We start from the raw sequence: 27,207 nt of genomic DNA on the forward strand, positions 1-27,207 counted from the left end.
TCCCATCCATGGGGTATAAGGTAGGAACGGAAATAAACCTCATATGCAGTCTTTATCACACCCAAATAGGCGTGCTCAGTTCTCACAGTCATGGTTCACAGTCTTACCCCTCAGCAGTGGTATACTACTGTTGGATTGTCTCTACCTCCAGTCTCTCGGGTGCTCTCATAGCCTCTTCTTGGAGAGGGTGCATGCCACCCAGAAGCTTTGTCTGCTGGGCCCGCACTCTGTAGTGTGCCCCGCAGCCGCAGAGGCTGCAGTCGTGACTTGATGCGGTCTCAGGCGGAACAACGGTGAGTGTCTCTGAAGTCAGGGTCTCAATGGCGATCCCACGCTGGATCCGGCAGGTCCTTGCTGGGCCTGTGATCAGGCCTGATGGCATCAAGCAGTTGCAGCCTCTTCTGACTGGTCATGACTTCTGCGGCTGCTGCCTTGCAAGGTTCAGGTGCAAAAGGCAGATGCAGACCCCACACTGGCCAGTTACTCTGAGCAGTCCTGGCCATGCACAGGCCGATTACAATATTAGGCAGTTGCAACCAATTACATGCTGATCACAGGATTTTGGCAGTACTGGTCATGCAAAGGCCAATCAAAACCTGAGGGCTCATGGCTATGCACAGGCCAACTCCTCAAATTCCAGTTGCAGCTGCGCACATGTGGAATCTGATACAATATCACAGTCCAAATCGGACCCCAACAATTGCGGTCACAGGTTCACAGTTCCAACTAGGAACCAGCACAGAGAAACTGCAAGGTCTTCGACACTACAGACCAACAGATCACTCTACTCTCCTCAGTCCTTTCTTCTAAGTGCCCACAGACTCTACTCTTTCTGGACAGTCATTCTTCCTGCAGGGCTGGTACGCTCCTTCCCTCTCTCAGCAGCAGGGCAGGCACTTGTGCACTTATGAACATGTACACAGCTCATCCAGCATGAGATCCAGACTTGGGTGATGTCCCCTCACCTCTGGGACAGTGACCGTCAGCCGGGCAGCAGCCCTTTGAGTACTCCACTGAGCACTCACTCTGTGGTCACAGAGGAATTGTCACTGGAACAATAAGTGGAGTGTTGTGGTCCTGCTTTTATATATCATAGTCACACAGGAGAGGTGGCTCCACTCTCCGTCACTGTAGAACCGGTTTGGTGTGGGTTCTCCTTTCAAGTGTCCTTTCCTGATCACTCTCCAGAGGCAGCCTTTGTGCAGAGTGATGCTTCTCACAGCAGGGTAGTCTCCAACTTGGAGCACCCACAACATAGGCACAAAGAGGTATGAAGTTTCTGCATATGGGTGCCAACAGTCAAAATGATGGAGTCCCCAGGGGAAGCCAAAAGGACAGTGGCGTAACAAACATGATAGGGCTCCCCTGCAGAATGTGGTGAAGTCCCCGAAATACCCATATCTCATAGTTACTCAAAGCCTTGGGTTGAAAAGCCCCCCTGAAGGATGCCTGCCATACCTCAATGGCTGCAGGGGGCCTATGATACGCCCTTGCAAAAAGACTGGCCGTGTCTAAAAATCCTACAGTCTACCACGTGACAGTGTTCAGGAAGACGAATCAACAGCTCCTTGCTAGCAAAAGGCTTATCAATGTTTTTAACTAGCACTGTTGTTGCTCCCCTCACTTCACTGTCTACGTCTCCTCCCTCCTGATCCAGGAATGTAATCAATACACTTCCAAAGTCAGGGAAAATAAACATCAATACAATCTTATGCAAAGGCCAGCCCAGGGGCAGTGCTTAATTTGAGCTGGTGGTTTCTGGTGCTCAGCAACGGCACTTAATTATCAACACTGGCGCTTTTCATGAGCATAAATTAAGGACACATTCTTTAACAGGGAGATTAAGTGATTTACCCAGAATCACAGGATGTTGAACCAATGCCGAAACGCGAACCTGGTTCCCCAGCTCCAAAGCCGGCAGCTCTGGCAATTATGCCACATCCTCACCCAACTTTAATGGTTAGTAGTTGGTTCTGTTTTAGGTGGCACTAACAGGAGAAATGGGCTGGTGCAAGTTGCCTCCTGATGAGAGCCCAGCACTTATGTTTTTTTTTACATATTAACCACTGCCCAGAGGTATCCAAAATGGATCTCATGGCCTCCATTACTGTGACTCACTCATGCAGTCCACTCAAGATAGACACATAAAAATGCACAACATGCTCTCTGGATGTTTGCTCAAGGAACTGTGTGAACGTGTTTTATACGAGTGGGTGAGTAGGTCTCCACTTAATAGACGGAGATAAAAAGTTCTGGGCACGACTGTGGTTTCTCAAAATGTGTATTGTTGTCACCACCAGTTTGTGCACTAAACAAGTGACAGAGACATTAGTTGAATGTCACTTAATGAGGGTACTCTTGGTCTGCCCCTCCAGGCCACAGGCCAGGTTTGGGACAGTTTCATATCAAAAACAGGCTAAAGCCTCTGCACACATGCTATAGAGCTTGACACCAGGGCCTAACTAAAAAAGAAGGATATGAAATATACATAGTTCGACATTCAGGGCAGGATAGCACGACTTACACCATGCATGGGGCATTCCAACTTAATAAAACATAAATACAGTACAATACTTAATTAACCCTCTACTATATTATTGTGCAGTCAGTGTGATAACTTTGAATTTGGAATAATGGGGCATATTTATCAAGGATTTGCGTCATGGTTCATGCGCGACACAAACCCTAAAATGCGATTTATCAAGCCACGCAAAGACATTTTGCAAGGCCCTAAGGAGCTAGATAAATTAGGAGTAACGCAACGCAGCACAAATCGCTGTGTTGTGTTGCTCTGCCCTGGGAAGGCATTCCATGAGCGTTGTGTGGGTGTTCCCATTTCAAGCAATTACTCTTATCTAGCACCCTTCTGAACATTAAATAAATACCCTCCCTCCAAAATGAGAGCACATCAACTAATGGCTCATATATTTCATTTAATACTTTAATAGCAATACAGTCAATTTTTCCCATTCTTTAGATAATATGTATCAAAGCACATAGACAATTGCCTATTACAGACGGCCTTCTCGAAGGGTCTTCTACAGTCCACTTCCATATACCTAAACATGGTGGACTAAGTCAGCGTTATAGGAGTTTGATGCACGTGCACGCAATCGTCGGCACGATGCAGAAGCGGCTTCACTTATACTGGCCTTCCCGAGCTCTGCACTACCTCAAGGCAGCAGAGCCAGGGTAGGTCCAAAAGAAGACGCCGCTCCGCGCCAAGTAAGTCAAAACAGAGCTCTTCAGCACCCGCCACCTGAACCTTGGCAAGAGCATCCTTTTTAACAAATCGTCTCCGTTTACCCCTCAGGACGCGACTAAGCATTTAGTTCTGCAATAGCCTCCTGGAGTCTCATCTAGCCCTAAATAAGGGTGAGTTGTACTACAAGGTTTGGCTCTACAGGCTAGATCGACATTCAACCTAATAGTAATTGTTTTTCCTAAAATACTGTGTCTCGCAGCACATGTTCCACAAAGGGTGATGAATACGCAAAACTTTGATTCACAGGGGCATGCAGCCAATTCCTTAGCGCATACTTCATTATGCTCCACAAAGTATGTGGTAACATGTTAAGCAGCATATATGTTTCATGTTACGTTTGTCATTTTATGTTCCGGGTCATTTTGTCTGACCAGCTACAGGTAAAATTGCACTTTGTGACCTGATGTATGACTATTTACTACATCACTTAGGTTTATTCATTGATTCTAGTCATGAAGTAGTCTAGGTGTATAATACTAGGTCCCAAAGAATTGCCACCTGATCCTGTCTGGACTACCAAAGCAAGAAACATGTCGACCACATTATACAACCAATTGACACACCTTGCTTAGTAAAGACCATTATATCTTAATTAAGCACCATGTTTTTTTTTATTTAGGGTAGTGTGCTTTTTTTCATTAAATGTTCTGATACTTAGCATCACTGCACCTATTTTAACCCACCTCTAATCACCACACTACACAACCCAACCCACACACCCACACTTCACCTTACGGCATTCAAAAGATCTCTGGCAAAGAGCCCCTGGTGGATGCCCATCGGGCATTGCAGCGCTGGCACGACAAGGAGCATGCCCAAATGACGAAGCATGTCACCTTTTGGGGTGTGTGAGGGCACTTCCTCCTATTGGAGCCTTTTCCTTAAACCTGGAACAAAAGAAACAGATCTTTGTTCCCCCTTCATTTTCCCTGTCTGAGAGGAACTGCAACCTCTAGTTTTGATTAGTCTTGTGTCTGTTCTTGCAGGGACTCTCCCTCGGAGAGCTCGCAGTGAGAGCGCCATGTGCAAGACGAATGTAAGAGCCTGGCAGGCATGTGAGGATGGCGAGGGTCTGGGTTCTGAGCTTTGAGGGACCACTTAACACGGTCTGTTGATGCAGAGGTGCGATGCTGTCAGTGCGCGTTGGATGGGCCATGCAACTGCGGAAAGAGGCAGGGGACAAAGCATAGGGGCAAGATGGGGAGTATGCCGCAAGGAAGGAAGAACAACTTGAGCCATCCATGTGAAGGCAGTGTTTCCTCTCTGAGGTTCTTGACCTCTTCCCTCTGTGGTGAGAGGATCTCTCTCGCAGGACCAATGATGGGGCTCTGAGAGAAGTAGTCTCCATCAGACAGTAGCTGCTTGCTGTAGTGCTTGAAGCAGCTGAGCCACAGCAGGCCTGGAGATGAGCTGCTGCAGGGTCTGCCTCCTCGTCCCCGGGTCCAAACCAAACCAAGCCTTCTGCCTCAGTGCCAGGGTCTGTGCGGATCTGAAATGAGGTGCACAACAGAAACCTACCCCCAGACCTTTGTCCTTCCTCCTTGCTCCTGCTTCTGAGAACTCCACCAAACGGAAAAAGGACTAACCATCAGCTGGTTCCCAGGGCCAGCTGATGGTTAGAATCGGTAGCTCTTGTGCCAATTAAATCAATTACTCGGAAAATGTAAGGCTCTCGAAATGTGCCTATTTATGGGACTCCCCAGTCACTTTCTAACCAGGCATCCCATTGTATATGCATCCCTTCAGAATCCACGGTGATGGTCAACATCCCATAATACTCCCTGCGAGTGTGTCTGCACTCAAACGAATCAGCCAAGTAGAGGTTGTTTCTGCGGCCTGTGTTCCGCAGCTTGGCTCTGACATGCTATGGGAGCTGGATACAAGGATACAAGCAGGCTTTGGGCGAGTGCAGGGGCCCTGCTGTTGGCCTCATGTCTTCCCTAGGGTTTTTCTTCCCTAGACCGCTGGCAACCGTGCTCGCACTCGATCAAACCCTCGCTGACCCCCTCAAGAGTTTAAACAGCCAACCCTACCGATAGCGGCCTGGTTCAATATCCCGCGCAGAGGTGTGAGCAGCACTCAGACCTGTAGAAGGGGTGAAGGGGGCGCTACCTGTGTAGTACACCTCAGTGGCAACCCACATACAAATATAAATGCATACACTCACACACGTACACGTACCACGTACCTCAGCCCTCCTGGCAGGGAAGCACCCCACTCACATTACTCTTGCCCTCGAGTGATTGGCCCCGCTCAGGACGGATGTCAGGGCCGCGTCACGACCTGGAGAAGGAAGCCAATGATGTCATGGCCACGTCACGGCCTGGAGAGGGGGCGACAGATGTCATGGCCACGTCAAGGCCTGGGGAGGGGGGCGACAGATGTCAGGGCCGCGTCACGGCCTGGAGCAGATGGGCGCGTTAAACGAGTACCCCGGGTTTGTCGGTGTGCCAGGCATGCCTGAAGTCAGAACGCACTCATGAGAGCCGGGCCTGGCAGCTTCCCAGCGCCCGGTGCCCGGGCCGCCCCCAATCCACCATTACAACACTTCTAATAAAACAGCCATTAGAAGAGTCCCCGGGGCGTCTTTCGGGGCGGAAACTAGTAGGCACAGAGAGTGCGGCGGATTAATCAAATATTACACCGCAGACATCTATCTGTAATAGAAACAGGGACACTGCGCGCGGGGCTCCTGATATGAGGCAGTGCATGTACGGAGACGCAGTTCAGGGCAATACAAATACGCTACTGTCCAAGTTTACCTGACCTTTCCGAATCTATGAATAATATTAGCATATGTTACGGGCAGTAATTGGCGTCGTCTCACCATCCTGTTTTTATGGCAAATCACGTAATCTCCCAGTGCCTAAAAAGTGAACGAAACTAGTGTTCATATAAAGCGCTCCAGTACCTTCGCTTCGAAACCGCAAAAAAGTTTAGCTGCATGTATAATCATCTTTCTACCACGTGCAAATACAGCCTCTGCGCCTGTTTACATTCAAACAAACCACTCCTATAATTTCAAGCACCTTGAATCTTAAACAGATCACAGGTAACCCCAGGCGGTCTTGTAAAATGGGATTATAAGGTCACAGCAACCATGTCCTCTCAGCAGCCACGCTAGCGCGCCCTGCCCTGGCTGGGACCTCCCTGCCACCCACAGCAGAAGCTCTGCATAGAGACGAGGCCGGACTTGAACCAAAATCAGCCCCACTGCAGGAGCCTGTGACCAGAATGGTGCCATGGCTGGGTCATGGTGGCCCCTCCAGCTCTGAGAGCAGACCCGAGCCTGCAGCCCACCAAGGAACTGACAGAGTGGCCAGTCTGCCCTGCACAGACCGGGTACCTGCAGGTGAGAGGTATCCGCACCGTTATGATGAGCGGCAATCCCACATCCTGCGACAATTAGAACCCCCCTAGCGGGTCATCAGTACAGAGAAGTGTCATACCTGCACCACTGAGCGAAGTCAGCATGAAGCCGCTCTCAGTATCCTGGATCGGAAAACATCCTTTACCAGGCAGTCAATACCACGTAGTACCTTTACATTTCAGTCAGTACCACGCCTACTACATTACCACGCATTCCTTTAGCACACAAGTCGCTCAACAACTTGCTTTAGGAAACGAGGTGTTGGATTTTAAGTCCTACACCTTCCCTACTGATACACCGACTTGAGTTGGAATAGTACCTTGTAACGACTTGCGTGCCAAAGGAACGCGTGGTAACGACACAGCCATGGTACTGACTGTGTTGTTAAGCCACGCTTGGTTTTGGCATGTGTAGTTCCGTCATACAACCCTCTTGATCACCTGTAAGACCTTCTGGAGCTAGGATTTGCCCAAATCTTATCCATCCAGGTAATCACAGCAGAGGCTGTTTCAGGTCAGGTGCGGAAGGAGACGTACATCTTGGTGCGACAGGAAGAATAATGACACTGCGGGCCACCTCTCTGGAGGTTTCACCAAGAAGTCTTCCTCTTGCATTGAAAACGAAGGTGATATCGCAGACTCCTGGGGGACCCTTCAGTTTATGTAGTGAAGCTCATGGTTACCTCCTGGGCTCTGCTTCTAACATACAAAGACAAGTTTCATCTCTTATAAAGGTCGCTTTCAGTCAATGAGTTCTGTCTAATAGGTTTTGTTGAAGGTTTGTGTGTGTTGATTCTTAGTGGCTACTGCTGCTATGCAAATGCAACCACAAGCCCTACAAACTTTAAATAGTCAAAACCTTCCCTTGTTTGGAAGTAGACACAACAGATCTCAGAATACATTCACAAAGTGGTGGATGTACAGTACCACTCCAATAGTGTGGCGCTTGGTGGTTGTTCGTATTATTTATTTGTTTTGTAAAGCACTGGCCTATTGCATGCTGCCAATTGGTAATACTGTGTGAAAAGCAGTTCCTGCATTATCCAATCCATTTCTGAAGCAATGGGTAATCTGTATTGGTGAAGCTCTAAGCAATGCATGTGAATTTTCACATCCTGGCTTTGGAGCGAGGGGTTCGATTGAACTCAAAGTTTCCATCTCCCTTTTTAGGTCTCGACTATTCTATTCCGCAAGGAATAAATAGACGAGAGTATTGTGGGCCAAATAAGCTTTGAAACCATCGCGGATTTTGTCGAGTGCATGTGCTCATGCACGCGCTTTTTACCATTTGCTCCCGTGCCGCCTGCCTCCCACTTCAAAGGGATCCGCTCCCCGCCCACTGCTTCACACTTCACGGCCGCCAGGCCGTGTCTCGCATTTCTCCTCCCCCCTCCCCACAGCAATGCCAAGAGCTTGTTTTACGAGCGCGGCCGCTCACTTCTAAAATGTTGGCTTCTTGTTCTGTTTTGTTGGGAAGGCTGCCCTCATGCACACGCTCCCTTGCTGCTTCATCTCCTCCCCCACCCTTTCTTCTAGCTCCAAAAGTCCATGCTACCATTGGGGACACGAGGTGAACATGTAGGCGTGGGATGCCACATTTCACGTTTGTTAACGTGTTCCCAGGTAACGTGTTATGCATGTGGAATCAAACTTTGTTGGATGCCGTGCGCCTTTTGCCTACATGCCCTTTTCATTGTTAACATCGCAGGTTTAATATTTGAATTTGGAGGTCGCCGCCTTTTAACTAAATACCCGCTTTCATTTTCACAATTGCGGCTTCTCATTATATTAGTTTTGAGGGCACGCCTTTTAACTACACACCCGCTTATTGCAGCTCACTTGCTCTTCCCTCCCCTCCCCTGTACAAAGGCTTTTGCAATGTCACCATCTCACCGCCCCACTATTCAGGCACTGGATTTCTGTGCGGCAGCTATGAAACATAAATCTGATTGTGGTGCGGCTGCGTATTGCAACACTCAAGTATCAAAGCGATATGAGTACAAATGTTACGAAGAGTACAAAGTCAACCGCGCTGGCCGTTATGCCACATTGCGATAGAAGGGTTTTGAAATTTAGCAACACTGCAGAGCAGGCGAGTTCAGATCTCTAATGGAGCTTTGTACTCTTTTGCCCTTCACAGCTGAAATCTTGCCGTTTAACCTTCTGCGTCACTTTAATCATGAGAGTCAATCCCTACTTTCTGGCAGACGCACTAGGCTTGTGAGACTCTCCCCAGGGCTACTTTTGACTCAGTCGTTCAGCGGCTTCCAAGGAGGAGACGTATACAGAGCAGGCTGGCAATAAACCGACCTATCCTGTTATTCCCGGGGTCTGTGCTGGCCGAGGTGCAGCAGATTGTAATTTGTAGCCCAACACCCACTCTGCGGCAGTAAACATCTTGCGTACTGTAGGGTACCGCAAGATGGTCCTGCCCACCATGCCCAGGTGCTTGTTACCCTGGCTGAGGAACAGTTGCACGCAGTGGTCTGCCAGGGACTGGCTTTGCCTCTTTTGCGTCATAGCATCCTCAGCGCCCTGAACAACTATCGCAACCTCTCTGCCCTCAGTCCCTGGGGGATGCTATCTGGTGCTGATCCAGATAGACCCCTGATCCCTGTTCTGCCTGCCGTTAGCAAAGTGTGGGGCCAAACATGCACTGCAGTAGCGACAACCAGGACACCAGGCACCACATGTGCGAATGGGCGAGACAGCCTGTGAGTCGACCATACCAAAGTCAGGCACAATTTCTTCACTTTTGCTAATACAACCTAAAACTGTCAGCCAGATCTTTCAATGACTGCTAATCTGGCCCAACTACTGCCTCCTTATCCAATAACACAGACCACTAGGTTAATACACATATTAAGCTGAACATGCAGCGTGAAACTCAGGGTTTGCAATGCTATGGGGGCTAACTGAGCATTTCATCCTTCTCAGGTTGATGGACTGCGCTCCGCCTCTTGTTTAGCTAGTGCAGGGGGGGGGAGGGGAAGGGTTCCTACTATTAGCAGCAACTAAAAAGTTATTTTGTTCAGAGACCTTATTACTACAGGAAGATTTTCAACGGAGTCACAGAGGTAGGAAAAAAACAGGAAATCTGTCTGTGCTGTCAAACTACGTTTCTCTTCAGCGCCTCTGTAACTCCCACATTTTTTCATTGCTTTACAATATAAATGGACAATTCGCCATCCATTAGCGTGAAATCCTGTCCTTTCTTTGGTCTGCGTTTGGCGACGCCATGTATATATGAACTGCACAGCTAAACACTTATAGGGTCCAAAAGGCAAGACCTATTGGCTATGCCAATACTTGTTTTTCCTGTTTTACTTTTACATTCGCTCAAACAATAGAAGAATGCAGCAGCTTCACGCCAAGCCCCAACGCTTAGAGCAACTTCCTTTCGTTTGCATTATCATGCAATACCTGCCAAGTTTCCCAGGTCCGTTTGTGATGAGCTGACACTTGGCAGATTCCCTCTATTTACATAACAATGTTACTTCAGTTGAGTCGATATACTAAGCAGCAGCTCTTTGTTCTTATATAATTGCGACCATTAAAGTGTCCTGTGCATACAGAATCAGTTTAAATGAACGACGGTGGCTTGAGGATCACCAGGAGTGATTGCAATCAGTCAATAACACTGCTGCATTTTGCACTACAGTTACAAAGTATGAAGGGACAGCCTCCTTTATCGCCTGGATCTAGAGGCAGGCAAGCCAGTGTCTGGCCTGGCTGGTCAACACTATTTTGCATACTGTAAAACACATGCTACACTTATAATGCTAAGTTCTGTGTGTCTTCAATTTTCCACAAAAAAAGTGGTTTTATTCTCACTCGCACACATTACAGCCACGTAGATAACGTACACCATACACACCAGATGCAACCATCAACGCGCTTCCTTTTATATTCATTGCAAAACATACAATTGCCATCACATACATCCACTCCGCTACATATACATTACAATCACTTTTATTTATGTATTAATTATTTATAAAAATTAAAAGCCATTGTTATTTGTAATATCAATACATCTAAGTCACGTAAATACAAAACATGTTGCATTACAAATGCTATAGGTGTCATATTTGCGAAAGTTATAACTATTGGCATTGTAAATGGCAAAGCTATTAATTTAGCTATTTTCAAAACCAACACATAAATAAAAAAATTGTCATTTACAAGACCAATAACTCAAACTTTCCTAATGCGAGACCTATTGCATTGCAAATGCTTGTTGGAAGAGGTGATAATACCCAATCACTTTTAAAGTGGGAATAGAAGGCATCTTTAAAGAGGCTTGTCTTCAGTTTTCATTTAAAAGCTGCCAGATTAAGTTGATTTATAAGGTCATGAATGAATTACAGTGTTGTGCAGCTATAACACGGATCTAACTGCCTTCGTGGGATTTGCAGTCCTATCTGGCATTTACAAATGGGTTTGCATTGCTGAACTTCAGATTTCAGTTGGGTGCATAGAGTGGAAACAATGTTTGTGGGTATTTTGAGCCACGGCTGTCATGTGCTTTGAATATAGTGAAGAGTAGTTTGAACTTTATTTTGTGACCCCACTGGCAGCTCGTGCATGGCTTTGCGAGCATGAGTCCTATGAGCCGTTTGTTTAGCTTAAAACAGGGCCCTGTTGGTTGGTTTTCCACTTTTGAAGTTTCAGGATTAATATCTGGGGACCCAGGCATAGACAGTGTAACAATAATCAAGTTGCCACACTACCAAGGCGCTCATTTCCATGCCTAGCGAGAACCGAAGCACAATGAGGATTTTTCTATGCTACATAAGATGGGAGTTAGATATGATGTCCAATGGAGTTTTTTGTTAAGCCATACAGTATTTATTAGTGTGTGAAAGGGTGCCATGGCAGGTCCTAGTTACTCTGACCAGTTTTGTTACCTGAAAATGTTGGTCTTTGTACCATTCAGATAGATAGAGCTAGCAGCCCTGTTTCAGGCAAGTAGTGACATCTTGGAACTGATCTTTTTGACAGTGTCTGGTGAGTGGCTTTGCTGCCCTGTGCTGCAGTGTTAGAGCTGCCGTCGGGTCCACGCTGAGCAGTGGTTGCAGTTGGTACCCATAGGTGGGTGCCAGACAGCCCAGCTCTCTAACCCGGGTAGATCATCCTCCTTGGCCTACCGTAGATCTCGGTGTTGATGTAATATTCTGTGGTGATATTAATAAGTACGGACAAAGAAAAAGTATATGAAGCGCCTGCTGCAATTCATCGTCTTGCATGTCTTGGCCTCTTTGTTTACACTCTCCATCCCTTTAAGTCCCTATCCTTTTGCAACCTCTTTCTTCTAGGACAATCTTTCTGTTGCTTTAATGTAGAGCTTGTTATGGTGTACCAACCTCGCATGGCACTTTCTCTCCACATCTACCACCTTTCCTCTTTTCTCTCTTTCCTCTCTTCCTAATTCATAATTGCCACAGTTAGTACACCATTGAGCAAAGCTTCATTGTGTTTGATATATTATCTCCCCGCCTGCAGGCCCTGACTCCTTTAATTTCTCCCTCTTCCAAAGAAATCTGTGGCATCTCAATCCCTCACACTCTTGCATTCGTATTGTCTCTCCCTTTTTGACCGACTCACTTCCTATCGATGTGTTTATCTCGTATTGGTTTCCTCATCTGTCTCTGGTAAGTAAATCAAGGATAGAGTACCTTTATAGAGCTCCTAAAGCTGATTCTTGAACTGAGACAAGATTTGTGAATCACCTTAATTCGAGGAAAAGCGCATTCAAAACTTAACCAGGGTTGGTGACTGTCAAATGAATTCCACATAGCACGTATCCATAGATGCTACATACTGGGTAATAGTATTGTTCCAGTGAGCCTGTTTGCATCTTTCCAAGAACTGGAGTCTAATGATCAAACTCCAAAATTAACCCCAAGCGTTGACTGTCAGCTAGTGAAGGTAAAATAGAATCGAGGAAACATGATCAAACTTGGAAATACCTGTGACAGCAAGGGGGCACGACTGCACCTTCTGTAGACAGCATGGCATCTTAACTGGAGCGCCTGCAAACAGCAGACTGCGAAAGTCAATGACTAGAGTTTGATGATTGCTCTGGCAATCTTTGCCCTTGTCTGCACATCTATACAGGGATGTGTCTTGTCTAGGACATAAATACAGGAGTCCGGTTTTTAGTGGAGTAACTGGCCTGCTGTTTTATTGTCACTTAAGCTTGAATAGGGAACCAAGTGTGTTGCCTATTTTGGCAGTTAAAATGTCCACTCTCTTCACTTGCGATACTTTGGGCCCAATTCAGTAAACTGGTTACTAGATCAGATGATTATCAGCTCTTTTTTACACGTATTCATATCAAACAAGCCATTTTTGTTGCATTCATGTCTGGATAACATTGATATAAATGTAAGTAATAGTTTCCAGACAAGTGAAAAACTGTTATGTATCTGCATACTTGTGGTAGCCATCTTTTCCATAAGATTATGCAATGCATGTACATGTTAAAATGTATTAGTAACAGCTGGGAGACCTGCTGCGCTCTACATGGACGGGGGTGTTAGGTGAGCCTGGTATTGGACCAGGGTAACTCTTTTGGTAACAAATCTTTAAACCACCCACGTGAGTGGTTAGACGCTCCAGTTACAATGGACAAACAATCAAGAAGCGATATATATGACTTATAGTGTTGAAGGCAGCTGACAAGTTCAGTGGCACCCAGAGGGCAGCAGATCTCTCTGACCTCTCACACCATTTGTTCTTGATTGTCCAGAAGTGTAAGCTCTGTCTCTTTTCCAGGTCTCCCATCCATAAATGGTTTCAATATATTTAGACAGCAGTGTGGTAGCAATATCCTCCCTCTCCTTGATTATAGAGGACGCCCATGGGTGTCTTTGGTAATTTGTGACGTTTGTTCGCAGGAGATCAGAGTAGGCCCCATCGAATGAAATGAGTGAAAGAATATAAATATCAGTCAGTGCATGTACACCCAGGGGCATCTTGACACAAGGACTATGACACTGAGGTACCCCCCAAAAAATGAACCAACCAAAAAAAGATATCGAAGAAAACTTTATTTTTCTGTCTGTGTGCTGAGTCTGTAAAAGTTAGTTATTAATATCACAAACATTTGTGCGGGGATCCTCCTTGCAGCCGACAGAGAGAGAAGCTCTCTGTGCTAAAGCAGCACCTACACTGTAGCAAAGTATATATGCTTTTAAATTTGAGCTCTCGAACGAGAAAGTGCAGTAGTGGGATAATGGGAAAAGAAAAACTCTGGGAAGTGTTCTTCATTTGAGTATAATTAGAGCAAGGATCCTACTAAGAAAGCACATTTCTGAAACCCCATGTAGCAGCGAGGCTAGAGCTTCAATTAATGCCCCCCAAAGAATGGCTACAGCAGGTTGCACCGTACAGGGTTATCACATCTACAAAGCTGGCCATTTGTTGCAACCACAGAGAAGGCGTTCACGCCTGTACCGACCCTTAATTAGTACCTCTGTCTTGCTGGAATTGAGCTTCAGCAGATTGTTGTCCAACTTAGTATAGCCACACAACCACCACGGAGAGACTGCTGAAGCTCAGACTGAGGTCTGAGGATCTGTGTGTGGGCTGCATCTCAGACTTAGTCAACGCTGAAAGAATTGATAATGGCTGACAGGCTCCCATGTCTACGTGAAATAGTATATGAGACAAGTGAGACCTTTGCAATATCCCACAGGTGTGTGTGGTCGGAGATTTAAAGATTGCTCTTTTTCCTTATAGAAACAATGAGAACAAGGAAAAGACCACAGACACCAGGTCTAGTTCTGCCACATAGTGGCTTAAAATGGCATGATCCCCCGTATCAAAAGTGGATCATGGTCTAGAAGAATGACACTAATCGGATGTTCTTCATCCAGATACATTCTGCGTTCATACAGTAAGACACCAGGACAGTCTCAGTCTTCTTCTTAGGCCGAACTACAGCTTGTGCATGATGGAGAAGCGCAAATGACTTTAGATGACTGAAGGGAGAAAGGGCCAGTGACTTCTCTTCTACAGTGACTTCTCTTCTACATTGGAGCTGGCCAGGAGCAATAATATGTCTGTAGTTGCTTCAGCGTTAGGGTTTAATGTGGACTTCTTCAAGATAGGCTTTCTCATGCTTTCTTTCCAACTCGGTCACTACTCCTGAGACAAAAGAGACTTTTAATAGGGATATGATTGCAGGTAGGATTACAGCGTTTGGGGCATGGGTGCAGGGCAGAAATCATCTGGATGTTGCAGACATGAATATCACCTGCACCACTTACTCTTGAATGTTTGATCCAGCCGGACCATGCCAGATTGCTTTTGGTCTGTACAGCCCTGCCATATACCTTCCCAGATCTGTAGAAGTTGGGGACAGAGAAAGAGGAAGCTTTGGAAGGAAATGCCTGGATGCTGTGGTCCAACTACCACATTCCTTGTCATATTTCACAATAACAGTAGTAATTACTATTCAGGGATTTGCGCCTCACCCGGCTTCCTGAGCACCCAAGTTCCTGAGTTAGCTTGAATGTCTGCTATGATTTCCTTCACCCTTTCTCTGACAAAAATCTTCTGAGAATAATTGGAGCTAGAAAGCTATCTGTCGTAGAAGCTGATATTCCTCTTCTATCGTGCTTCCGTGCATCAAAGGTTTCTTGTAACTCCCGGCCAATGCTATTCTCCCTCACAGCCTGTCTCTCTTTTCCTCAGACTCCCATGTTGTCTCGAGGTTTCAGCCCTCTTCCTCCTGTCACTCACTCACTAAAAGCCCCTCTCTTAGACAGACCCACATTATCTCGGGATTGGGTTCGCGTTTTTATCCCATATTTCTCAATATTCCCTTTCTCCTTACCTACCTCACTCACTCACTGGAGGTCTCCCACTCTCTCTCACTTATTCACAAGGTGTCTCTCCCGCTCACTTGTTTACACAGTATCCCTCTCTCCCACTCAATGACTGGATGTCTCTCTCCTTCGAACGCTCACAGGATGTTTCTCACTCACTGTTGTGATCTCTCACTCACTTACAAGGTGTCTCTATTATTTTTACACACAAAAGGCCTCTGCCTTGTTTACATAACAGTATCTGCCAAGATCTGATGTCTCTCTCTCTCCCACTCCCTCGCTGAATCTCTCTCTTGCTTACTCGTGGAATCTTTGTTTCTCTCTCTCTCGATCAATGTCTTTCACTCACAGGATATTGTGTTATCTCTGCGGCTGGCTTTTGCACATTGCACTTTCTACTCTTTCAGGCACCTGAAGCGCAAAGCCGGGTGACCTTAGGCCCCTCAACACTTATTTTTCCTACCTTTCCCATCCTTGCTTGTGCCGCGCTGCTCTGCCTGAAGTGCTCCTACCCTTCCAGCCGGTACATCGAGGTGCTGGGGTATACCTGTCAGGCGCGCATTTCTGTGGCGGCAATCTTGGGGGTAGGTAGACTCGAGGCCGGCAGTCTAGTGGTGCTGACTCGCACCGGATGGCCAGCGACGCCTTAAAACTAGGTGCACTCCTCTCCGCGCAGCGGACACGCGCTGCGGAGGCGCCTAAGGAGCGCCAAAGGAAAGCCCGTCTGCGCCCGTCAGTGTCCCGGAGGCGCACGGGTGCAGGGCAGGTGGGCTTTTTGACGCTGGGATGCCCAAGTACACCCATGGGGAGCTTCTCGCTCTCAAAGACCTTAGAGCCAACTGCTGTACGGTCTTTCCTACACCACCTAAGGGCAACAGATGCTGCCCTGGGTGTGGATGGCTACCTGGCAAGAGAGGCATCTCACTCCCCAAACTCCCCTCCACTAAAAGTAACTGTCTGCTACTTAACACTAGATCCCTGGGAAAGCATGCCCTGGATTTACACGACTTACTTTGCGATAAATCTCCCACATGTCTTTTCCTGAACGAAACATGGCTCGGAGATAGCTCTGGTCCAGACATTGCCACCGCGATTCCCTCCAGTCAGGAAAGATAGAGCTAGTGGGCGGGGGGGGGGGGTGTCGCTATGGTGGTCGATAGGCGAACGGATTGTTCTATTATACCCACAGATGACATTCAGGGCTGCGAAACCCTGGGCTTTTCGCTTACCCTGACACCCAATCAATCGTGCACAGGGCTTTTGGTATACAGACCCCCTGGCCCCTTGGGTCTCTTCTTTGAAGAACTCCATTCGGTTATAACCACGCTCTGTCTTAGGTCCAATCATTGTCTATTACTAAGAGACTTCAATATCCATATGGATATAGAAGATGCTACAGATAGCATCAAGCTGTTGGAAATCACCTCCTCTCTCGGCCTTATCCCTTATCTTTCGGCTGCCACACATTGTAAAGGTCACACACTTGACCAGGTATTCTCCACGACCCCGATTGAATTATCTTCCCTCGCACCAGTCCTTTGGTCCTACCATTATCTAGTGGACTTTCAGATTTCACACTCCAAGAAAGCGCCGCCCAGTGGACCTGCCCGCCAAGCGCAGGGTTTTAGGGCCTTCCATAGGGTCTCCTTCGAAATGCTGGCGCAGGCCTTATGTACTCACCCTTGCCAGATGACAGGAATCCTCGAGACTGATTTGGAGCTTCTCCAGTCATGGCTTACCCAACAATTAGATGAACTTGCTCCTATCCGAGCCCCTAAGACCAACCAGTCTAGAGCGCCTGCGCCTTGGTTTTCCTCTGCGTTGGCGGAGAAACGGCGGCAATGCAAAAAAGCCGAAAGAGCATGGCGTAAGCACTATGACGCCAACTCTAAAGAAACCTATAGAGCTCTGCTGAGGGTCTATCACCAGGACATTAACGCTGGTAAGAAGTCATATTTTGCTTCAAGAATTGAAGCTGCTTCCAACTCTTGCAAAGAGATTTTTAGAATAGTTAAGGATTTTACCTCTCCCTCCTGGTGTACCCCCAGGAATACCCACTCCGAGCTTTGGATCACTGAGCTAGCCAACTTTTTTGCGAACAAAATCCAGCTTATTCAAACCTCTTTCGCTGCAGCTGCCGCTCCGGCTATTAGAGATGTGCCTGTGTCTCCTCTCTCTCCTAACCAGATGAGCCCCTCAATTAGGGTTTTTCCACTTATTACTCACCAAGCCTCCTTTAATTTACTGTCCAATCTAAAATCCGTCTCCCCCCTAGATCCCTACCCTGCAAAATTGATTGCACAAGTGGCACATGTGCTCAACCCCCTAATTAACCCTGTGCTTAACCTCTCCTTGAGCACAGGAACGGTCCCTTTGCGGTGGAAACAAGCCCTGATACTACCTCTTTTTAAAAAAACAATCTCGATCCTAAAGTACACGCAAATTACAGACCTATTTCGCTTTTGCCCGCCCTAGCGAAAGTAGTTGAGAAGCATGTGCATCTCACTCTGGCCAATTTTCTTGAATCCAACAATATCCTGCATCCTTCACAGTCTGGGTTTCGATCCAACATGAGCACCGAGACTGCGTTGCTTGAAGTCACTGAGGTCATAAGAGAAACTCTGGACGCTGGGGGAAGAGCCATGTTGGTGATGCTTGACCTATCGGCGGCCTTCGACACCGTCCCCCACGACCGTCTCCTTCTTAGACTCTGGGAGATCGGTCTAAGGGGGTCGGTGTTCGGTTGGTTTAAATCCTTTCTTGCCGAACCCCCCACATAACATAACATAACATAACATATGTGCATCTTTCTTAAAGAGCTTAATGTTTCTCGGGAGCCCTCTCTGTTTCCTCTTTACCCTCCCTATCACCATATGCCCTTCTCACTCTCAGAGCTCAATTTTGTCTCACACCACCCTGCTCTCTTTACCTTCCCCATATCCGTTCCTCCTTTCCCTCTGTGAGCAGCCCATCTCTGCCAACATTTTTGTCTCAGTGATTACTTGTAGCTTCATAGGATCTATGAGACCCTCTATGTTTCTACGGAGATGTTCAGCGGCTTGAGCTGCACCTGAAATTGGTCTCTTTTTTTAAGTCAGGGAAAGCCAGTTATATCAACATAATAGGCATTGGTAAACCCAAAAAATCTTGCTTATAACAACCTCTAGGCTTTGCCACTGTATTTTAGCCATGCTGTACAGCATCACAGTTGCTGTGCTCCATTGCTAAAAAAACAAAAACACAATGCTTCATTTTGTAGAGGCGCACATGCTTTCAACGTGAGATGGATCAGTAAATTAAACAAGCATTTGCAATGCAATAGGTCTTGCATTTACAGGGGTTTGAGCTATAAGCATTGTAAATGATAATGCCTTTTATTTATGTTTTGTTTTTAAAACACATAAATAAACACCATTGTCATTTACAATGCCAATAGCTTAAACTCTTGCAAACGCGTGACCTGTTGCATTGCAAATGCTTTGGTGCCCGTGCTATAAAAATGTTTTTAAAGCGTTCGGAGAGAGTGTGTCTTGCCTGCAAGAGCAGGGAGGACAAAGCTATTTGAGAAAATAGTGTTTGGAGGCTGTAAATAAAGCCTACAGAGTAACAACACAAGTAATAGGGGGCGTCGCCATGGGAGGTTACAAAATGAGACAAGGAGGTACTATGGCGGGACTACTAAGCCTCTTGATCAGTGAACAGCTACAGTTTACAGTGGACACTGACACAAGCCAATGAAAAATATGGGCAGAGAGTGGGCGGAGCTTAAAGTCCCTACCTGAGAACTGCAAGCCTCTCAGAGCAGCACATGCGCTGCCCAGGCTCGACCTAAAAAGGAGGAGCGCTGAAGTGCTCTTTTAGAATGTAGTGTGAAAGCACTTCAAAAATGGATGCGCTGGTTGCAGGGGTTGGGAAAGAGGTGGCAGGTGAAGCAACATGGGGGCCGGGCAGGTGCACCAACACCAGGGTTGGGAGGGTGAAGCAACATGGCGAGCAGGGGGAGAAGCAACATGAGGGAAAGAACATGGGCAAAAGTCAGCGCCAGAGGGGTAGAAGCACATGGGCGACAGAGCAAAACGAATATAAGTGGGAGGAGAGAGGACATGGGTGAGAGTGCAATGTGGAAGGGGGAGAAAAGTGCACAAGGTAGACAGCTGGAAACCTCATGCACTTCCATGGAGTGCTTGAACAAAAAGAAAAAGATTGTTCCATAAAAGCGACAAAGGAGTCATAGAAGTTAGTCAGTCAAAGAAATGGTAAAGTGGCTATGCTCCAGGGAAAGGATGAACTCAAGGTAGAAAGGCTGAAACAAGGAAAGACACCCAATAGAAAGAAAGAAAATAAGACTAAAAGCAAAGCCAACCAATGGTAAGTAACGGGTTGGCTGCAAGCTCGTGAATGTTTTGGTAAGCCGACAATATGTCTTTGGCAACACAACAGCCTGTGCTGTTGGTAGGCTCAATCTTAAAATAGAATGCCTTCCATCTCCTTAACATAGTACTTTCTTGTAGAAACATTTCTTGTGTCAGCTGATATGCACAACGTGTAATCAGGAAACCTGACTTCAATTTTTGCTTCCCTACTTGACTAATTGTGTGATCCTAAGTTATTACATTAGTGTCTTCCCTCTATTGATCATCATATTTTAGAGCACCTTGAATTAATTCAGTTCGTTGTGCCTGCACAAAAACCTCTCTTGTATGTGGTTTAACAGATTATAATGTTGCTCAAGCTATAATCATCAAGGCCATGTATATGGGGCACAAGGAAGCTGGCTTGTATTTTGGGTCATTAATGGTGTTGTTGTCACTGTGTGGGAAATGGGCGATTCCTAAATGTTTCTAAATTAAAGTTTAGAAACCATCACTTCTAAAATATTCCACTCAATGCAGCAGTATAAGCTAATGTAATACTGCGAAATGATTACAAGTGTCAGCGGAACACGCTTTTTTGAAATGTTAATTGTTTTAATCATGGTTTTTCATGACATTTCTTGCACCATTGCATGCCAAATATCTGTCTCTGGCTCCAGGAGCCAAGTCAGATCCTTGGCGTGGCTCTCCCTTTCAATTTCCTGGAATGCTCAACTCTGCTCATTGGAACTCTCCCATGATCTCTTTCGCTCATGCACAGGTTAGCCCTCTCCCGTCCACTCACTTGATCTTTCTTTTTATCTCTTTTTAGAGCTCCATGGTGGCTCAGGCTCCCATCTGCTGCAGACCGCCAAGTCCTTCCAGGGAACTCCGCATTCTCTGAAACATTTCCCCGTGGACCTGACAACCTCCATGGACGGGAAGTACAAGGAGATTGCTGAGGTAATAGGACACCAGGACCAGACCTGCAAAAAACTCCACTTGATCTGCACCAGACCACACCTGACTGTATTCGGCCTGCACTAAGATTCTTTCGAACCCATGTCACACTTGCACTAGACCATCCCCACCACATCTGCAAAAAAGGCGTTTGATCTACAGCAGGGATACACCATCACTACATCAAACTTGCATAAAAATTGCCCTAGACCACCCATGCAAAAACCTGCACTTTAATTGTTAACCCTCACTAGGGCCACCGGCACCCCTTCTACACCAGAACATGATCTGATGTGCAGAAAAATTCAGCTGATCTACACCAAAGCTACACCTCCCTTGAATCACATCTGCACCAGGGCACGATTTGCACCAGGGCCACATCACACATGAATAGGCCCGGTAATAAACTGCACCTCATCTACAACAGAGCTACACCACACCTACATCACATGTACACCAGACCACCAGGAGACTGCTCCAGACCTGCACCAGGCAGCCCTGTCTAAAACTGCACCTCATCTACATCAAGGCTACCCACACCCAATCACAACCTCATTCAGAATTTCTTTCACCCCCCAAACCAGGGAGCATCGTAAGCGCTCTTACTCTTGGCATCTGACCGTCTGAAGCTCTCTCCTGTGCACCTTCCTTACCCCGTGCCCGGGAGCATCAGAAGCTCTCTCACACCAGGTTCCTTGCTGGCTGATGCTCTATCACCCCACGCCCCCTTGTCAGCTAGAGCTATCTAGCCCAAACCCCTGGCCGCTTTCTTACCTGAAGTCCCTGGCTGCTTTATTCCCGCTCACACTGGGGCCCCGACCATGTGGAACTTTCTCACCCCTGTCCTGGCCGCCTGAAGCTCCCGCCCCACGCGCCCTGAGTGACTGACTCGTGTCTCTCTTTCCTCAGGAGCTGTACTCCCGCTCCATGGTGGACAGCGAGATGCGCAGCGCGCCCTACGAGTTCCCGGAGGAGAGCCCCATAGAGAAGCTTGAGGAGCGGCGCCAGCGCCTGGAGCGGCAGATCAGCCAGGACATCAAGTGAGAGCCTTATCCTCTGCGAACTTCACGCGCAGGGCGCTGTGTGGGGAGAGGCCGGGCCTCGCCCAGTGTGAGGGCCCTTTGGGTGAGTGCAGTATGTCCCTGTCACACGGGCCAGCTAGAAAGTGCCAGGGTCGGCCATGTTTTTTTGCGTCCTGTACGCGCTGACGGGACCGAATACAAAGGCCACGTGCTGATTGTTTCAAGCTGACCCATCTGGCAGTGCCAGGCTGCACAGAGTTCCAGCCCAACAAACCATGTGTGAGGGCGCAGCTGCTCCGGAGAGGGTCTGCTCACGGAGCTGCGCAGTGAAAGGGCTTTGGATGCCTACACTGTGTCAGGGCTTTGTGGAGCTGCCTTATCCCCCGGGCACCTGCGCGAGGGCCCAACTCTCCAGCAGGCAGCAATCTTGTCCTTAGCCAGCAGCTGTAGTGGGTCTGCTCAGCACCCACGTGAGGTCCCCGAGGAGCCGCTGTTCAATGTCCCTAAGGAACAGCTGGCTGAAGCCTCTGAGGAGCTGCTTTGGGGAGAGCCCCGCTGGCCGCTGTTCGCGCCCTTTCCCTCCTCCTTTTGAGATGTTTAGACACTTCCTCAAAGGCATGTATTTTTTATTTGGTATGTATGATGAGCCTGCCAGAGGTTTTCAGCGGTATGTCTGAGACTGCACGTACGAAACAGGCGTGGACAGTTTAGGTCTGACCATGGCAGACGGCTATATATAGTCTACTATTTAAAAAAAAATGTATTTTCCCACATTTCCAATGAATGTGTTTTCTGTTCCAGCGCATGTCTGTGCACGTTTCGTATCACATGTTTCGCTTTAAAGAGGCATACGCTGTACTGTGTCAGGCCCTGGTGTTTGGTTGCATTATGTTACTTGTAGTTCTGCATTATATCACAGCGTCTGCTTGAGAATCTCTCTAGTTGTGCATAGTCACTGTTTTGACTCTTGTCTTTCTGTGTTCTCTCATCTCTCTGTGCCCTCCACCCGTGCGCACTCCCTACGTTCACCCGCTTGTATCTGTTTGTATTTTCACGGCTATATCTGTGTCTTCTACCCCTATCCCTTTAAACTGTATTCTGCCCCACTGCATGCTTTGTATCCCTACTTCCCGTACCCCGTTCCCATACTATCCACCCCACCTCCTGTCTGCTGCCACTCACCCGTTCCCGGCTCCCTACCCTGTACCACTCTGCCCTGCCTTTTACCCCTCCCTGCCTTTTTCCCCTCCCTGCCTTTTTCCCCTCCCTACCTTTTACCCTTCCTCCCTGACTTAAACCCTTCTCCCTGCCTGTTCCTCTTTCCATCCACTGAACCTCTCCACCCTGCTATCTGCCTCTTTATCTGCCACCCATCTTTCTCCATACACTCCCTCTCTGTCATTTGTTCCCTGCCCTTTGACCCCTGCTCTTCCCCATCTCCCTGCCTACTACCTCATCTCTCTTACCTTTATCTTTTCTCCTGGCTCTCTACTTCTTACGTGTTATGTCCACCCCTCTCTTGTCCCTTTGCGCGCTCCCTGCTCATCTTCTGCAGACAGGAACCCGAGATATTAGTCCGAGCCAAACAAGACTTCATGAAAATTGACAGTTCAGCAGATTTCGGGTGAGTGCTTCGCAGGCGCTTCCCCTGCATATATTTTCCCTCCTCGTACCCAAGGTCTGACTCTAGCTATCTTTTGTGCCCTCTACTCCTCTCTCTGATACCTCTCTACTTACACGTTCCAGCTCCTTCTCGTCTGTGTATCACTTCCCCCTTCCCTTTGATCTTCTGACATACTCACCTCTCTCTCACCACTCCTGCTTTCTTCCCCTCGCTGTACTACAGGGGCATATGTTCTCTGAGTTTCTTGAGGGATCTGCCCTCTCCAGTGCACACAAAGATAAGAGCCCCCTGCAGCAGGTGGTGAGGGGCCCTGAGCCTTCCATATCTCACAGCAGTTCAGAGGGATTTGATTGGTTTGGGGGTGTAAGGTTTCTGAAGGACGACGTCTCCTCCCTTGTGCCACAGGGGTCTCTCCCCTGGCCCTTTCACCATGCCAAAAGAGTAGGGCAGAGAGGCCTCTGTTCAGCATGGCAACTTACCTCCATCTTCTTCGCTCTTGACCCCGGTCCGCCCCGGCTGTGTGCCGTTTGAGCGGAGGGTCAGTCTACGAGCGACACTTCCTACCTGGTCCTGCACCACTTCCGCCCTGCCTCTCCCCGTGCAGGTCAGCGGTCCAGTGGCTGCAGTGTATTTTTGGTATATTTTGCTTCCTGTTTGTCCTCGCGACCAGACAACTACCACAGACTACAGCGGTGGGCAGGCTACTTGCGCGCTCCCATACTGAATGCTTTTCTTTTAAAAATTTGCACAACCCAGCTGATTGATAGCTGTGTTGCGCACTCTGTGTGTTTTAATGCTGTTATATGCTGAATAAAAGCTTCGCGCACTCTGCGTGTTTTAAAACTGCTGCATGCTGATTAAATCTTCGCGCACTCCGTGTGTTCTAAAATTGCTTCATGCTGATTGATAGCATCGCGCCTGCACTTTGATGTAGAAATTTGGCAACTTACCTCCATCTTCTTCGCTCTTGACCCCGGTCCGCCCCGGCTGTGTGCTGTTTGAGCGGAGGGTCAGTCTACGAGCGACACTTCCTACCTGGTCCTGCACCACTTCCGCCCTGCCTCTCCCCGTGCAGGTCAGCGGTCCAGTGGCTTACGGTAACTGGATATAAATGGTGACCTGGAGCAAGCGCAGCGGACGAGCGCAGCGGGAGCGCCGACTTCGCGCCGAAGTCGCGCACAAGTCAAGCCCGTCTGCGCCCGTCTGCGGCCGACCGGGGCTAGGGGCACGCCACTCTGCCCACGGTATCACCTACTCCCCCGCAGAACTTCTCTGCCTCCAGGGCCCATGGCCTTTAGCCGCCACTACTTGTTCCTGCATCTCCTCCCTTGGTTTATCTCCTGCCTCCACCATTCCCCCTCCTCATTTTAACCCCCCTAACCCCTCCAGAGGTGATATTAATCCGGGACCCCCTAAAACCCTTTCAGCTTATTATCTGAACACCCGGTCCGCCGTAGCCCACTCGCACGAACTGTCGGTGCTACTGGACCTTCACACACCAGACATTCTGTTTCTTACAGAAACTTGGTTTTGTGAAGACTCCCTCCCCGTCCTATTGGCCACTTTACCAGCCCCTTACTATGCCTTACGTTCAGATCGCTCTAATGGTAGGACCGGGGGTGGAGTAGCGGTCATTGCCCGAGCCGACCTCCCCTTTCAGTGTCTTTCTCTGCCAGATAACGCGGCGACCTAAGCTGCGGCGGTGTGTTGTTGTGGATTGTTTGTTTTTAAAGTGTATATTGCTGCTGATGTACTAGCGCTTTGTGAAACATTTTAAAACTGAAATTGCTGATTTTACTAGCATGCCCTAAAAAGCATTTTTAATTAACTGCTACTTGTACTTTGCACTTACCTGTATTTTCCTGCCCTCGTGACCCCGTTCCGCCCCGGCTTGGTGCCGTTTGCGCGGAGGGTCAGCTCGAGGAGCGGCACTTCCTGCCTCGTGGCACCACTTCCGCCCTGATCGTAACCTTGCAGGTCAGCGCTCTAGCGCTGCCGAGCCTGCAGTCTATTTAGACCTCGCCCTCAGCCCTAGCTTCATTGATAACGCGGCGACCTAAGCTGCGGCGGTGTGTTGTTGTGGATTGTTTGTTTTTAAAGTGTATATTGCTGCTGATGTACTAGCGCTTTGTGAAACATTTTAAAACTGAAATTGCTGATTTTACTAGCATGCCCTAAAAAGCATTTTTAATTAACTGCTACTTGTACTTTGCACTTACCTGTATTTTCCTGCCCTCGTGACCCCGTTCCGCCCCGGCTTGGTGCCGTTTGTGCGGAGGGTCAGCTCGAGGAGCGGCACTTCCTGCCTCGTGGCACCACTTCCGCCCTGATCGTAACCTTGCAGGTCAGCGCTCTAGCGCTGCCGAGCCTGCAGTCTATTTAGACTTCGCCCTCAGCCCTAGCTTCATTGATAACGCGGCGACCTAAGCTGCGGCGGTGTGTTGTTGTGGATTGTTTGTTTTTAAAGTGTATATTGCTGCTGATGTACTAGCGCTTTGTGAAACATTTTAAAACTGAAATTGCTGATTTTACTAGCATGCCCTAAAAAGCATTTTTAATTAACTGCTACTTGTACTTTGCACTTACCTGTATTTTCCTGCCCTCGTGACCCCGTTCCGCCCCGGCTTGGTGCCGTTTGCGCGGAGGTTCAGCTCGAGGAGCGGCACTTCCTGCCTCGTGGCACCACTTCCGCCCTGATCGTAACCTTGCAGGTCAGCGCTCTAGCCCTCCCTCACCCCTACTATTTAAATGGCAGTATGGAGGAAGCGCAGCGGACGAGCGCAGCGGGAGCGCCGACTTCGCGCCGAAGTCGCGCACAAGTCAAGCCCGTCTGCGCCCGTCCGCGGCCGACCAGGCCCAGGGCCTGGTCGTAATGCCCAATTCTATTCCTACTCCTCCTCCGACCTCCTGAGTCTCAACCTACCTGGACCTATCCCTGCTCGTGCCGTTACAGCGGCCCAGACATGTGGCATTCTCATTCCATCTGGCTTCTCGCCATTGGCCCCTCTTCATGATCCCGCCCCCTCAGCCCCACTTTTTACCACCTCCTTATCAATCTACTATCTTAACACTCGCTCCCTTATTCGCCATCAGCTTGAGGTGTTTCAACTACTCATTCAAAGCTCCATCGATATCCTCCTCCTAGCAGAAACCTGGATCACTGATGATTCAGCCCCTGATATTCTCGCTGCAATTCCTTCGGGATATTATATCATGCATACTAACCGGCCTGCTGGGAAGACTGGTGGCGGAGTGGCGGCTATTATCCGCACCGAACATGTCTTCTCTGAGATCATGGTAAATTTCATCCCTAAAACTGAATATCTGGCACTAAAATTTACCTCCCCAAAATCTTCCTTTGTTTGTGTCCTGGCATACCGACCCCCTGACTCTATGCCACTCTTTCCTCAACTTTTTAGCGACGCTATCGCTCAATTAGCAATTAACCACGCCAATATCGTGGTAATTGGAGATTTCAACTATTGGCCAGCTGATGTCCATGAAAGTCATTCATCGGCAGAATTCACTGACCTTCTTAAAGGCATGAATCTTATCCAACACATTCACGCCCCCACCCACCAGAAAGGTCATATTCTTGACCAAGTTTGGACATCAAACCTCGATATCTCACCTCCTTCAGTTTTCCCTTGCTCCTGGTCCGATCATTATTTCATTTCCTTTCACTTATATCTGCACACTTTGTGTCTTCCCCCCCGTCCCACAAATATCATGGCTCGTAATTAGAAAAGGGCCAATTTGCCTGACTTCTATGACTCAC

General features: G+C 48.1%; 1 protein-coding gene across 8 annotated transcripts in view; it reads left to right on the forward strand.

Moving 5' to 3' along the window:
* The window catches only part of AMPD2 (adenosine monophosphate deaminase 2), a 505,052-nt gene that overhangs the window by 326,093 nt on the left and 151,752 nt on the right, over positions 1-27,207 (forward strand). For 6 of the 8 annotated variants that reach the window (XM_078644773.1, XM_078644777.1, XM_078644770.1 and 3 more), the window contains exons 2-4: positions 20,656-20,786; positions 21,693-21,823; positions 23,361-23,429. In XM_078644773.1, coding sequence (XP_078500899.1) covers positions 20,656-20,786; positions 21,693-21,823; positions 23,361-23,429 — 331 coding nt within the window. The remainder of the gene's footprint in view (positions 1-20,655; positions 20,787-21,692; positions 21,824-23,360; positions 23,430-27,207) is intronic. The other 2 variants (XM_078644774.1, XM_078644772.1) reach the window with 1 other exon arrangement.

This window comes from Lissotriton helveticus, chromosome 5_1, assembly GCF_964261635.1.
Source record: "Lissotriton helveticus chromosome 5_1, aLisHel1.1, whole genome shotgun sequence".
NCBI lineage: Eukaryota > Metazoa > Chordata > Amphibia > Caudata > Salamandridae > Lissotriton > Lissotriton helveticus.